This window comes from Sinohyriopsis cumingii, chromosome 4, assembly GCF_028554795.1.
Source record: "Sinohyriopsis cumingii isolate HCF-2022 chromosome 4, ASM2855479v2, whole genome shotgun sequence".
Lineage (NCBI taxonomy): Eukaryota > Metazoa > Mollusca > Bivalvia > Unionida > Unionidae > Sinohyriopsis > Sinohyriopsis cumingii.
Genome location: NC_142964.1, coordinates 16520640 through 16536517, shown reverse-complemented (window position 1 = coordinate 16536517; position 15878 = coordinate 16520640). Strand labels below are relative to the sequence as shown.

Here is a 15878-nt window from a genome sequence, read left to right as displayed (position 1 = left end):
TTTCTCGGCTTTCTTGCTCCACTGTTTTTGAACAAACCGCCATCACGTGATACTCGCCAGTCAGCCCGTTTATGCTATGATGGACCCTCATTAATTGCTTTAAATGATCACCCATGGCTCTCCACACTACACTGTGCTTGACTAAACGAACTGGGACTACATTCATCATTACCTAAATGTAAACAGAAGCGAAAAAAGAAACGTTGTTTCAAAGCTGGCCGGCGTAGAACAGGAAGAAGAATTCCAGTTATCTCCCTTATTTCGGCTCAATAATAAAAAAAAAAATTCGACAGTTAATTTAGATAACCTAATTCAAATCCCTATTAAATCATGAACCTTTGTGACAACTATCCAAGAGATACCTCTGCGTATTGCATTATTCAATGCCCAGTCAGTAGGACCACCGGAAAAGCGCACAGAAATAGTTAATTTTATCAACGACCAGAATATTGACGTCTTTTTCCTGATAGAAACATGGCTAAAAACATCAGGCGATGAGCCCAAGTGTGCGGATCTAACACCCACTGATATACTCCATCAAGTCGTTCCCCCGTAACTCTCGTGGAGGTGGAATTGCTGTCATCAGAAAGAACTCCATGATCAAACGTCTTAACCACACCACAACATTCAATTTCGACCACACATCGTTTGAACTAGTCCAAACCACACTCACACTGGAGCAAAGGTCAGTCCATTTTTTCTGCCTATACCGCCCTCCTCCTTGTAGAAAAAAACAAGGTGGCTGAATCTCTCATTTTGGAGCAGTTTCCGAATCTCCTGGAGTATGGAAATTCGATAGGTGGCAACCTGATTATCCTTGGAGATTTCAACTTTCACTTTGACTGTCCCGGAAACCCAAACACATCAAAACTCATAGATTCCATTAATGTTTTCAACCTCAAACAGTCAGTTAACCAACCCACCCATAAACATGGTCACATTTTAGAATGGATTCTTCATAGACCTGATGATAACATTCTACGGTCCTCCCTGGTATCCCATGACCTTGCATCAGATCAGCTCTGCATTATATGCCATCTTGACGTATCGGTCCCTAACCCTCCACCTTTATCTGCTACTAAGAGAAACCTCCGTATGATAAATAGAACCAAACTAATGCACAACATCCAGGCAAACCTAACAACTTGCTTACCTCCTACAGCAGAACAACTGCCTGCGTTCATTGCTCGACAAACATGCCCCAGCTACCAAGTGCAGAGTATCAATTTAAAAGTGTTCTCCATGGTATAGCAGTGTTAGGGACCTGCCAGCTTCGCCGTGCTAAAAGAGACCGCCGTAAAGCTGAGAGGCTTTGGCTTTCCACCAGACTCGCTATTCATAAGCAAATCTATGAAGCCGCTAAGAAGAATGTCACATATGTAGTCCATGCAGCGAAATCAGCCCACTACACTGCTAAGATCATGGAAAGTTCCAGCTGCAAAGAGCTCTTCGAGATTACTAGCATGCTAATGTCAAGGAACAAATCTACATCACCTCGAAATACCTTCTCTCCAGTCGACCTTCCGGACATATTTGCAAATTTCTTCCGTGACAAAGTACAAACCATTAGGGATAAGCTTGACACCACAATTTCAATTGACTCGTCGTCACCATACAGATGGGATACAGAATTTGAGCGGCAATCTTAGCAGCATTTGAACCTGTCTCTATGGATTTCGTGCGTACAATCGTGATGAAGAGTGCATCAAAGTCATGTGAACTTGATCCAGTTCCAACATCACTGCTGCCTGAGTGCTTAGATCCAGCATTGCCTTCACTAACTGATGTTATTAATACCTCTCTCTCATCCGGGGAATTCCCATCATTTTTCAAAACTGCCATTGTAAAGCATCTGATGAAGAAACTAACACTAGAAGATAACGATTTAAAGAACTACCGCCCAGTTTCTAATCTCCCATTCGTATCAACAATCTTAAAAAAGGTTGTTCTATCCCAGCTTGTATCCCATCTGAATTCAAACAGTCCTTTTAGCAATGTACAATCTGCATATCGCCCTTGCCACAGTACTGAAACCACTCTTCTAAAAGTAGTTAATGACATTCTCTCTGAGTTGGATAGCGGAAAGATTACAGTCTTCACCCTCCCTGATTTGTCTGCAGCATTTGACACAATAGACCATGATATATTACTTCACCGTTTCCAGCATGTATTTGGCATTCATGATACAGCCTTACTGTGGTTCAAGTCCTACTGGGTCAACAGGATAAAAATTGTATCTGCAAATAGAATACACTCCAGCCCAGTTGATATATGTTGTGGTGTTCCACAGGGGTCTGTTCTTCTACCTGTTCTCTTCATTTTATACACTCAGTCGTTCTCAAGTGTCATAGATCATCATCCAGTGTCTCACCAATTGTACGCTGATGACACCCAAATATACAAATCTAGCCACCCAACTGAAGTTGATGCTACCATCCAAGGTGTAGAGAGGTGCATTTCTGATGTGAAATCATGGATGACATGTAACAAGCTGCAGATGAATGATGATAAAGCTGAGGCCATTCTGATCACAACACAAAGACTTTCTCATTCACATCCTTTACCTCAAACAATAAATATCAGCAACACCAACATTAAATTCACAGTCAGTACGAAACCTAGGCGTTACTCTGGACAGTACTCTCACATTGCACCAACATGTCACAACATATGCAAGGCTGCATATCTTGAGCTGAGACGCATCAGCTCAATCCGCAAATATCTTTCAGTTGATGCCACTAAAACACTTATGTGTTCATAAGTACTTTCAAGACTGGACTATTGTAACTCAATTCTGTCTGGTTATCTCAGTATCTGCTCCAGAAACTTCAAAAAGTTCAAAACACAGCTGCTTGGATCATACTTAGAGAACCACGATCAGAGCACACCTTCCCGCTGCTCTGTACCCTACCCTAGCTATCCATTCGGTCCAGAATCAAACACAAAATTTGTTCTCTGTGATACGTTTCACTGTCGGACTCTAGTCCAACATACCTATCCGACCTCACCCATGTGTACACACCAGCAAGATACTTACGCTCCTCTTTTGACAATCGTATACTCATTATTCCCGTTATGAAAAGAAAGTCGTATGGACAGCGTTCTTTTGCATATCAGGGCCCAGCAACGTGGAATGAATTGCCCACTGAACTTAGACACAAAGACACAGTGATCCCATTCAAGAGTGCTCTCAAGACTCACTTATTTCGACTGCAAGAACAAACTTAAAGACCTAATAATGTTTCCTACCTTAAATATTCTCAGCATGTTTTTTTTATGTTTTCTATTTTCATGGTGTTTGTTTTTGTAATCATATCATATTATGTTTTTTTATCTTACAGGTGTTGTCTAATGTTGTACAGCGCTTAGAGCTACTGAAGATTAGGCGCTATACAAAGTCCTCATTATTATTATTATTATTATTATTATTATATAAAAACAGTTTTTACTAAAAGATTTCTTACAGGGTGTAGTACGTCATAAAATAATGTGTAGTAGGTCATAAAATGATGTGTAGAAGGTCATAACATGATGTGTTGAAGGTCGAATATCATCAAATTATGTGTAGAAGGTCATACCATGATATGTAGAAGGTCATAAAATAATATGACTGCCACAATTGTTTTCTGATAAATCTTCTTGTCGTTACTTCTCCCAGATGACTTGTCATATCGACATTGTGCTTTCGTCTAAAGCCTTATTTGATGTCTAGTTGATACTAATTAGAAATGGTGTCAGTCTGATGTCGAATATGGCGACTATGTCATCCATCTTGAAAGTCTTGTTATCGTTGCTCTTTAAAAATGGAAAGACATATCAACACAAGCTTTCCACCGGAAGACATTATAATGTCTTGTTGGTCCTAAATGAAAATGGTGCAAAGCTGACAACCATTATGTCCACGCCAGGAGCTAATTTGAAAATCTTATTATCGCTGAAGACTATTAAAAAAAAAGTCTGATCTTGAATTCCTGGAAATTCTACCAGCTAGTGTGCGTTTGTCCATTTTAGGGTTTATTGTTAAAATAGTGATGGACTCTTAAACGTAACGTGTGAAAGAGGTTTGATTGGTTTGAAGCGTTGCGGCGCGGCACATCAACTCAAGTTGGTTATTTAATGCCTTAACAATTAAGTAAAGTGCCTTGCCCAAGGACACGCCACATTAGTTAACCCAGGCGGGTACGGTGGTAGGATTCGAACTCGCAACTTTTTGATCGCGAGTTCTGTACGCGAACTAATGAGCCACCGCATCTCCATGAGTGGAAGAGATGACTGTGGAATTATCGGATCATACAGCAAAGAACATGTGATAGTTTATTCCAATATGAATGCAGCCCCCCCCCCCCACCAGCAACATTAAACTCTTAAGCAACCGTGGTGGTTCAGTGTTTAGCATGGCAGACTGATATGGTGTTTTAGTTAGTTCGAGTCTCGGGCTCGGCCAACATGGGTATGTGAGAAAGCTTGTTAGTAGCTTCGCGTGAGTCGGTTGTTCTTCCGGGGTTTTCTTCGTGTTCTTTCTTCACGAAATATACTGGCCTCCTTGTATAGCTTATAATGTGCTGAAAAATGGTGTTAAACCCATAACACCCAATCGGCAGAATGTAAACATGTTGGTATGCTGTTAAACATAAATCGATCATTTGATTCACTGGGAGAGAGTGGAAATTTAAAATTAAACTCAGGCTTCGTTTTAGGATTTCCACGCTCATGTGCCGTTATTGTTTACGATTTACAGACTCGTTTAGTGCAGCATGTACTATTATCGTTTCCAGTGGGATTATAACAGTAATTAGGGGCATTTGCTCGTATCTATGCAGTCTTAGTTTCGTCCGTCGGAAAATTGTACGGACTCTCTTGTACTTGTTACGGCTTGATGTCAAAATTTCTTTAATGTTTGTAACTAACCGTAACAATTTGCTGCAGTGTTCAACTCGATTATATACCATTTAGGCTACATTGAAATACTAATCGATAATTTAATACAAATTTACATGTACTTTATTGGCCGCTAAGTTTGTGTCTTTGTTAAAATGAATCAGTATTTGATCTGGAATATTTTGTTTACTTTTAGCGCAAAATCTGAGCTTGTAACAATGTCTCAGCTATTCTGCTGCATTTCAGTTTATTTTCAAAGGGTGCAGTCAATTCATCAAAGATGATTCAGATACGAAGGTGTTACCTTTAGTCCATTATTCCATTTTAGATCAAGAAAACCGCGCCGACGTGTAAATATAGTACCAATATGGTCTGTAAATATAGTACCAATATGGTGTGTAAATATAGTACCAATATGGTATGTAAATATAATACCAGTATGGTATTTAAATATGGGACCAATATAGTATGTAAATATAGTACCAGTATGGTATGTAAATATAGTACCAATATGTTATGTAAATATGGTATCAATATGGTATGCAAATATAGTACCAGTATGGTATGTAAATATAGTACCAATATGTTATGTAAATATGGTATCAATATGGTATGTAAATATAATACCAATATGTTATGTAAATACGGTATCACTATGGTATGTAAATATAGTGCCAATATGGTATCTAAATATGGTATCAATATGGTATGCAAATATAATACCAACATGGTATGTAAATATGGTATCAATATGATATACAAATATAGTACCAGTATGGTATTTAAATATGGGACCAATATGATATGTAAATATAGTGCCAGTATGGTATGTAAATATGATATCAATATGGTATGCAAATATAGTACCAGTATGGTATGTAAATATGGTATAAATATGGTATGCAAATATAGTACCAGTATGGTATTTAAATATGGGACCAATATGGTATGTAAATATAGTGCCAATATGGTATGTAAATATGGTATAAATATGGTATGCAAATATAGTACCAATATGGTATGTAAATATGGTATAAATATGGTATGCAAATATATTACCAGTATGGTATGTAAATATGGTACCAATATGGTATGTAAATATGGTATCAATATGGTATGTAAATATGGTATCAATATGGTATGTAAATATAGTACCAATATGGTATGTAAATATGGTATCAATATGGTATGTACATATGGTATCAATATGGTATGTACATATGGTTTCAATATGGTATGTAAATATAGTACCAATATGATACCAGTGGGAGGATTTACAAAGTGTCTGACAAAATAGTCTTACGCAATGTTCTGAATAGAGACTAAAGTACCGTCACGCAATTCAAAATTCGAAACACTAGACGCAATGATTATATATTATCTACAAACTCGCAACATTAGACCCAATTGAGTACAAATTGTCCCTAAGCTATTGAAGGAATACGGAAACTCCGTCATTCTGCCTGTCTTTGTGTGCATGCTTGCAGCTCACATTGCTTCTAATACACCGCTTCAGATACAATTTAATGTTTTAATAGCTCAGTGATCACGTAATTTTGAACCATTCTATCAGTGTTGATGGAGGAATCTGTTGGTACCCAAAAATTCAGAGTTTTTGCTAATTGTAGGCATTAACCAATCGTGTTTTTCAAAGTCGTATTTTATCTGTGTGGCATGTGCCATCAAGTTGACTTGTTCTCGTATTTTTATCATCTTATTGTACATTAAGTAATTTTATTCTAATAGTTTTAGCTTTAATTGTAACATAAATAATGATCTTACTTACATTTAGTCTTATTGGTTTTGTCGCGTGTTCATTATCCAAACCAGGCTCTGCGACCAATCATAAGGACGCAGCATTGTAGCACATTTGGCTTAAATGGTACAGTCCTCCTACGTCGTTCTTATACATGTGTTCTTTACAACTTCTCAAAAACGACTATCTCGCAGATAATTTTATGGGAGCTTTCTGGCACCAATGCCTATCAGATTTCTTCAGTTGATGCTCACATGTCAGTCTATATGGCTGCCGTTACTCTACATTTTTTTTTTTATAATTTATTTATTTTTTTGTTTTAGAAAAGACTTCTAGATACTGTCAAAACAGAATTTGAAGAGATTTTATTAAAAAATTGTTGGCATAAAGGTCTTCAAAATTGATTAGATTAATGACGATGCACCTTAAAAAATATGGCCACCATTCTAAAGATCGATGATTTAAAAAGACTTTTTTCCAGGTAACCAGTGTAAAGAGAGTAATCAAATTTGATAAAAAAGAATACTGGAATGAAGGCCTTTTAAATTTAGAAGAAAAAAAAATATGGCAGCCGTTTCTAATGATTGGAATTTCTCAAAAACCGCTTAACAGAATGTAACCGAAGGTGTCCAGTCATAAAGGGCATTTAAATGTATACATGTGATGTCAATCTGACATCAGACAAAATAAAAACTGAAAAGACTCTTTATCAAAAACCATTTAATACAATTTGAGCAAATGAAAGAAAACACGGTGACATAAATGGCTTTCAATTTATACAGATAATGTCAATACGCCTTCGCCATTTCCAAAAGTAAAGACCCCCCCCAAAAAAAAAAAAAAAGTTCGACAAGTTTAAAATAAAAAGATGCTAAACAAAATTTTACCAACTTTTCTATAAAATATCTTGATATAAGGAACTTTCAATATTCGACAAACGATTTTCATATGCCATGGATATGGAAGAAGATACAAAACGGGACAAAAACAAACACACTGAAACAATACTTTTCTTAGCATATTTGATAAACGACATTTAAATAAATGTTTACAGCAAACAATAGTACTGACCCACATTTTTGGCCAACTGCTTTTTGCATTTGGCTGTTAGGCAGATGCCAATCAGATGAGCAGTCACGGGCATACTTAGGTCTCATGGTTTAATATGTATTCTTTTGGGATGCATATTCTTATGAGAATAAAAGATTGCATTTAATTTATATATTTATAATTATCAGTTTAACTGTTTAACCGCTCCTGCGGCATTTGTTTTAACTTGCACTATGTGATTCGAAGTTCTTTCTAGCTTACGTTTTCTGATCTTTATAAACCGACTTAAAGTATAGCTTTGGCTTTCACTTCCCTTTGATAGTGTTTGCTATGTTGAACTTGGAGTAATTTATCTATTGCCTTCCGGCAAACTTGAAATGGGGATTGACGTACCATGCTGTTTTTGAGCATCTTTATAAAGAGATGTTTCCTTTTCAAAGCCGTCGAGTGTATCTGACGCAATGAAAATGAATACTATTTGTTTTATGAATTAAGTTATTCAGTCAACTTTGTTCCATTTTGGATATCTGACTGCATAGTCTAAAATGTCATATACGGATCCATATCCCTTAATTCCAGCTTTTATAGCAAGGAACGCGTGCCTAAGGGTATGTTCGTACGTGCGTAATGTGAAGTTAATTCTCATACAGTGCGTGTACTTTTTATATGAAGAGTGAAAAAAGAAGATAAAGCGACGCACAGGTATATTCACGCTTTTTAAATACTTCTTTTTAAGTTAGGTTAGGTTTAGTCGGAGTTTCCTCTGACCCTTGTCACCCCATTTTTTGATATTTTGACGTTTATGTTGGGGCGTAGGGTCAGAGTTCATTCCCTGTCGAAAAGTTGGAATTCGCCGACACCATTTGGTGTCAGTATAGGGTAGCCGCATACTAGCCGGCCCAGCAAACTTGAACGACCTTTTATCGAGATATACCTACATGAAATCGATAGGAATGTGATTTATTTTCTCAAACATCGTGAGCATAGCATTTGTCATGTCTTTAATCCGCTGACAGACGAGGCGAAAGTACATCGTTGCTGAAATTTGACCTGGATCTGGCTATTTGCATTCCGAGTCACATGACTATACAAGTCTCGCAACCTACATTTCAATGACATCAGAGGTCATATAGTCACGTGATATCGGAAATGAATTTCCAGAGTTATTGTACATAGAATCTGGACATAGTATATAGAAGTAAGTCACTTAACGTTCGTAAAATAAATATAATACACACTTCATTCTCAACATATTTATTCTGAGAACAACGACCAGAAACCTGTCGGTATCGCAGCAGGGTGGAGAAAACCATTTTCAAGAAGTACCGAGCACGTATCAGCGATATTTTTGTTGGTGTCACATGACTACCACATTGACACGTGCTCTCTGCGTAGTAAATCTGGTTTTCTTTGCTGCAACATTTTCAGATTTTCGGTCGTTGTTTTCGCAATAAATATTTTGAGCATTTTTTTCTCCATTTTTCTATACAATTTACGTGACTTTCATTTATATGTTCGATTTGTTTTCCTACAGCAACACTAGAAATGGTGTATTGTTGATATCAGGTGATTGGATGACCCCTGTTGTCATTGACATGTAGGTTGCGAGAGTTGTGTAGTCACGTGACTGGGAATGCAAATGGCTAGATCGCGGTTAAATTTCAGCAACGATGTACGTTCGTCTCGTCTGTCAGCGGATTAAAGACATAATGAAGCTATTATCGCAGTTTCTGACAAAATAAATCATATTACTATCGATTTCATGCAGGTATATTTTGAAGAAAGGCCGTTCAAGTTTGCTGAGCCGGCTAGTAATCGGCTACCCCATGTCGGCGAATTCCAACTTTTCGATAGGGAATGGACTTTGGCCCTACACCCCAACATAAATGTCTTAATATCAGAAATGGGGTGGAAAGGGTCAGAGGAAACTCGGACTAGGTTATGTTTGGTTTTGGTGTTTTACGTCACAGAAACACAAGTAGGCTATGAAGTGCCGGGGCAATTGAAGTTTATTGTCTTGTTCAAGAGCAAACCATGGTAATTTACCCGTGTTGATTCTATGGTAGGATTCAAACCCGATTGGGAAGTTCGCTCGGCCGTTTCCGTCAGAACGTGAAATAACCCCCGAAGTAGTTGTAGGAATACACAATAAGTTTTTATGTGTTTGGTGATTTGCCTTTGGCGGAGTGCATGTTACGACCAGAAAAGCAAGATTATTCCAATTGTGATTTTGTCCCTTTCCCACTTCTGTGTTATTTTATGTGAACGAAAGTAGTTCATACTATAGTACTCAGTAGCGACGAATTACATCCGAAGTTTCACGACTTGACGGAAGTGACTAAGCGGATTCAAGCCCACACCCTATCGGTCCGCCATGCTAACACTGAGCTACTTTCTCCAATAGTGAACCCTTGCGGTAGGAATGAGGGCGCATTTGGCCTCTTCTGCATTACCGAATCTGTAACGGAAACACTTGGAACATTATTGATCACAACTGCACCACTATTAGTTTGATTTTTTTTGTTTTGTTTTTGTTGTTGTTTCTCCGGCACCTTTAACACACACACACACACACACACACACACACACACGGAAATTGGAACTAAGTACATTTTCCAAGGGCACATTGAGGCAATAAACCCAACTAGATAGGGCGTGTATCAAATCCGCGACACTTGGATTACAAGTCCAACGCATTACCAGCTGAGTTACCACTCCTGATAGGAACACAAATGTATTCAATAACGTTCACTAAAATCACACGTTTTGCTGTTCCGCTTTTGTCAAATAGTTATTCATTTTCTTTTTGGTGGTACACGAGATATTGGCCAAATGAAATATGTGAAACGCTGGGAACACGGAAGCTTGTTTTTGAAACAAATGTTCTTAACACGTAGCATTTTTGTTCAGTTTTTTTTTAAACACATATTCATTGCATTATTTATAACTGACTTTCAGACCTTTCAGGGCTTGAATAATGTGAGGCGGCATAATAGCGGCATCATTGCCAAGCTGTTGACAAGGTTATTTTAGCAACATATCTTAGTTTCCTGTAATATTGTGTTCTCAAACATTATATATGGCTTAGGGGCCGTCCATTTAATACGTAATCATGGAGGGGAGGGGGTTAACCCAAATGCATACGATTGCGTATGGGTGGGGTCTACTAATAATGTGGGGTATACTGATAACCCATAGGAAACGGGGTGGGTGAGTGGGTGGTGAAACCTCGATAATAATAATTTGTCTAATCCGTAACCTGTTCGACCGGGTTCAGTAGGTGTTTGAATTTTAGTGGACACTAGACAAACGTTTTAAAGTTACGCAGCTTATTTCTTTGATGCAGCCAGATATTCAACGTCGGTGGACTCTCTGTTTCACTAAACACGTTAATATTATTAATCCTTGATTGTTTCTGTGTGGATTAAATATAGGCCGTTGTGTAGAATTGGGGGTGGGGGTGGGGTGCGTCAAGCGTACATATGCAGGTGTGGGGGTATTAAAAAAAAGTACGTATGTGTACGGGGGTGGGGTCAAGCTTTGCCATATTTTTTTGCGTGCGTACGTAATAAATGGATGGCCCCTTGCCCTTGGGTCCAGGCAGGAGAATATCGATTTTGGCGCTTCTAGGTCACTTGAGCTGAAAATGTAAGTTTGCTTTCTGCGTAAGCCAATTTCCCTTTTCACATTCGAATCAAACGTAAATTTATTGTCTACAGAGTCACCGCAAGATAGATTTTGAACTTGGGTGTAAAAAGTCAAGGTCACATGAGCTAAAATTGTAATTTCGGGTAGCACATGCTAAGTTTATTTTACTCAAGTTAACTGCATACATTTAAAAAAAAATAGAAACTTGATTGCTGCATTATATTTGAGGAAGAGTAGCTTCCTTTTGAGCCTGCAATCGGCAGAAGGTCATGGTCACCATACGTTAAACTGCAATGGTCGTTCTGGTGTATATTTATGTGTCGAATGGTGGTAGGCGATAAGCCATTCTTCTGATAGAATTTTATTTTCTTTCTTTGCAGAATACAGACAGCGAGGTCCAGTTTGGTCCATTAAAATTTAAACAGAAAACCATGTCGGTAAGTTTAGTTTTGCTGTAAATTGGTTTAATTACACAAAAATCATATTAGGTATATATAACACCGTATTGACCCAAGCCAATGGAACTATTGACACACGAAGATGGTGACGCATATATGTCAGCGTTTCAGCAAACCGTGGAAAATTGCATCTATAAACTTTTACCCAACATATTGTAACCATCCAGAAAGTTAAATTGGTATGCAGTCTAATTTCTGATTTCAACGTTTAAACGTTTGATATCCACAAATTTAATAATTCTGCTATATGATAGAAGTTATACATCATTAATCGTATTCGTGTTCTTATTTTTCCTCTTCCATATTTTAACATGAACTGTCTTTCTCCATGTCTCAACTTAGTTGGACAGGTGACTGTCTGTATGTATGTATGCAGACCCACGGGGTTGATGGACAGGGTTCGATAGTTAAACAGATGCTGTTAAATTATTAAAACGTGGAACCAGTCTGAATATGCAGATATAATTGTTAAATGTGTTTATTAAATGTGTTGCATTTCATCATGTCATCAAAATTGTACGCACGCCACTATGATTAAACTCAACAACAAAAATCAAAACGTGTAGTCCACAGTAGTATTTTTACTTTGTGACGCGTCCTTTTCTACGAAGATGCATTATGACTCTCTATTTCAACTAAATCGAAAAAATAATGTTTGCCTTTCGTGAAACACGTATTTGCATTACACTAACATTACTTGCAACATCAATACTATCCATTTGAAAGCTGTTAACATTGTACATGCGCCAGCACGGTTTCATGTCATCACGAATGGTACTTCATGCTGCATTTTAAAATGCATGAATGTAACTTGTTTACTAACGGACAGTGAAAGTTCCTTTTACAAAAGCTCTAATAATTTCTTACCGTTCATTTGCCAGTTAACACGGACAATATCAATTTAAGTGACCCCCAAAGGGTAAAGACAATCGTAATGTTATAGCTGCCTTAATTTTGAAGTATTTTTTCATGCGGGGTGGGAGTGGAGGCTCAGGCTTCAACCTCCCAGCTGATTTCCGCTCAGTAACCAATTGTATTGAATATTTTGTTTTGGTTTATAGAAGTTTTATTTTTTTGAGGGGGATTTTATATATTAGAACAGATTAAAGCATTACGATTTCCATTTACAACACAAACGACAGTGCATGTTATAGTACGTGATTACTCAGGAAATGTCGCCCCTCCAGTGCTATACCATCTATCCACTTGAGCCGATAATTTACATTACGTTGTTTTTTTTTTATATAACCTTTTGAGGACTAATGGAATGAGTTGTCACCGCAATAAATGGGATCAGAACGGTAAACAGTTTTTGAAGCCCGTGTGAAAAAAAAAGATCTGTTACACGATTTAGTACCTCCTTTCATTTTTCCAGATTTTACAAGCAAGTCTTTCAAGTTACCTTGTATTCAAGGTCAAAGGTCATGACTTAGATATTTAGGTTTTTGTAGTCGGAATTTAGCATGAATAAAACAGCTAACAAATATAAACTAATGTGGTTCATTTTATAATTTGCATTCTTTAACCAAATGTTAATCGTACCATAAACACTTGAATACTGCAATGGTAATTAGAAGGTGACAAATTAGGCTGTATGTAACCAGATCATTCTGATACAGTATATCAACACGTACAGGTATGCCTTGTGATGTTTTGGACTTCTTATGGTACATATCAGTTCGGGTTCTTTTTTCACCTCAGGATTGATTTTTTTCTTCATTAAGGGCCTACTAATTTTTTGGGTGGGTGGGTCTCAAATTGAAAGTTTTGCCCCCCCCCCCCTTCAAAAAAGGTATTGGTATTTTGCTGATGGCCCGCTATTTTTGTTTTAAAGCTAATTATGCTTACCGTATATACTCGCATATAAGCCGACTCCTAAACTGAACAGGTATAAACACTAAAAAGTGCATGACCCACGTATAAACCGACTTATAACTCCGAGATATCTCAAGATGCACGAGGTAAGTTCAAAATGCATTTATTTAGGCAAACTTTATTTTTTAAAAAATTACACGTATACTTACCTCGAGGTTGGCGTGCGTGATTATTAAAAAGAAATGGTATAAACTTGTTTGAAAAGTAATTTATTTAATTTTCTGTTTTCTTATAAAGTTTCGGAAATAATGCATCTAAGATTATGCTAATTCCTTAAAAGCTGAGTTGTAGTTTGCTTTGATATAAGCGACCTTACACCATACCTGTCAACCTTCACGCCGGGAGGGAATAAAAACTCCCGATTTTTGGGGTCGCTCCATGCCTACCTCCCGATTTCATAATATCTTCCGATTTTTGTAGAGAACTACTGATTATTATATTATGTCTTCGATTTTCATTTCTTCTAAACAAAAAAGAAGTCCTACATGTTGTGCTGTATCGCCTGTGAATTATTGTTGTGACGAAATAATTATTTTAGTATAAAGCATTCGCTTTTTCACTAAATAGATTGTTAAGTTTAAACATTATTCACGTAAATTAATGATTACTTTGACATCTACAGTAATAAAAAATAAAAAAATAAACCAGAACAAAACGATACACAACAACAATAAAATCGTCCACAATTAATTTCAATCCCAAGAATGATCACTACGAATGTCCTAATTCCATATGCTATAGCTTCACTCCCACGAAAGAAACTTACGCGATTGAACACCTGGCATTTTTATACCGTATATACCAATGTTAAACTGGTATAGTTACCAGTCAAAATTCCCTCTTATCACTACCCAGTTTCAGGGTATTAATGATTAACTGGCCTGTATACTGCTGTCGCAAAATGAAAGACAAATTCGCCGACTATCAACATAGGAGACACCGAAACATCAGGCTTTCCACTGTGTGGAAAGTTATGTTTGTTCAGCTAAAACAAAACTAAAATTGATTGATGTTGATCTTAGTTGATCTCTATGAGAATTTTAGCAGTTATTATTACCTCTCTTCGTGAACATGTAAATTATGATGGTTATGTTCCTTGCACAAATAAACGTGCGGACCTTTTTAAAAATATTATCTCAATTTGTAGGATCACTATATAATTGAAAACGAGTAACTCATGAGTGCGCGATTCAGTGTAAATGAAACGGCTATTAGGGGCTAGCTGAAATATTATCTGGAAGAATGCGATTTGGTTGAAACAATAAATAAAGCAAAATTTGCATGTATGTTTGGGAATAAATAAGGATTTAAGTGACGCTATGCACGCTTTGCACTGTGTAAGTATTGTACATTATAGTTCAGCATGGTCTCCCTGGTTAACTCAACCAAGCAAGAATTATGAAGTCTGTATTTACCTTTATTTAACTTCGTGTTGGAGAAATCATAAAATATGCACATGCAAAATAATACCAAAATCAATCATAGTACTTTATAAAAGTTTGATAATTGTTGGGTCACCGAAAGTGCCTTTTTTTTTTACATGCCTATGTCTTAGGACACGGAAAAAATTATTGTTTCGTGCCCCAAGATTTATAGCCATTACAGTAGTCGGCAAAAAGACCTAAAAACGGTCAAGTTTACATATTAGTTCGGGGCTCCGAGTGGCCGAGTGGTTTAAAGCGCTCTCCGTTACGCAGCACTGCCATCTCACCTCTATCTGCGTTGGTTGGGTATTGTCTAGAATTTGGTCAATGTGGGTATGTGATAGAGCATGCCTGTGGCTTCTCGTGGGTCGGTGGTTCTTCCCGGGGTTTTCCCGGATTCTTCCTCCACCATTAATACTGGCCACCATGCATAGCCTATCGTGTGCTGAAAAACGGCATTAAACCCCACAACAACAACAACACATTGGCCCGCCGATAAGCCGACCCCCTTCTTCCAGGCCTTTATTTTTTTCCTAAATTATTCGGTTTATACGTGAGTATATACGGTACTTTGCTCTTGCTTACTTGACAATATGTCTTATGGCAGTATTGTGTGACAATAATTATGGGAAATTAGAAGTCTTTTAACACAGGTGTGAAGTCAACTTAAATTTAAAACTGTTGCATTAAGGGAAAGAAAATATACTGAAAATGGTTCTTTTCATTTATTTGTAATGACATTAAGGAGAAAACAAAATGATGCCAAAGCAGATATGCTTTCTTCCATAT

The 15878-nt window shown here is 37.3% G+C and overlaps 1 protein-coding gene across 4 annotated transcripts in view; it reads left to right on the top strand.

Annotated features, from left to right (window-relative positions):
* The window catches only part of LOC149800684 (high affinity cAMP-specific and IBMX-insensitive 3',5'-cyclic phosphodiesterase 8B-like), a 339962-nt gene that overhangs the window by 125832 nt on the left and 198252 nt on the right, over positions 1-15878 (top strand). For all 4 annotated transcript variants that reach the window (XM_089954717.1, XM_089954716.1, XM_089954719.1 and 1 more), the window contains exon 2: positions 11713-11769. In XM_089954717.1, the coding sequence (XP_089810843.1) occupies positions 11713-11769 (57 nt within the window). The remainder of the gene's footprint in view (positions 1-11712; positions 11770-15878) is intronic.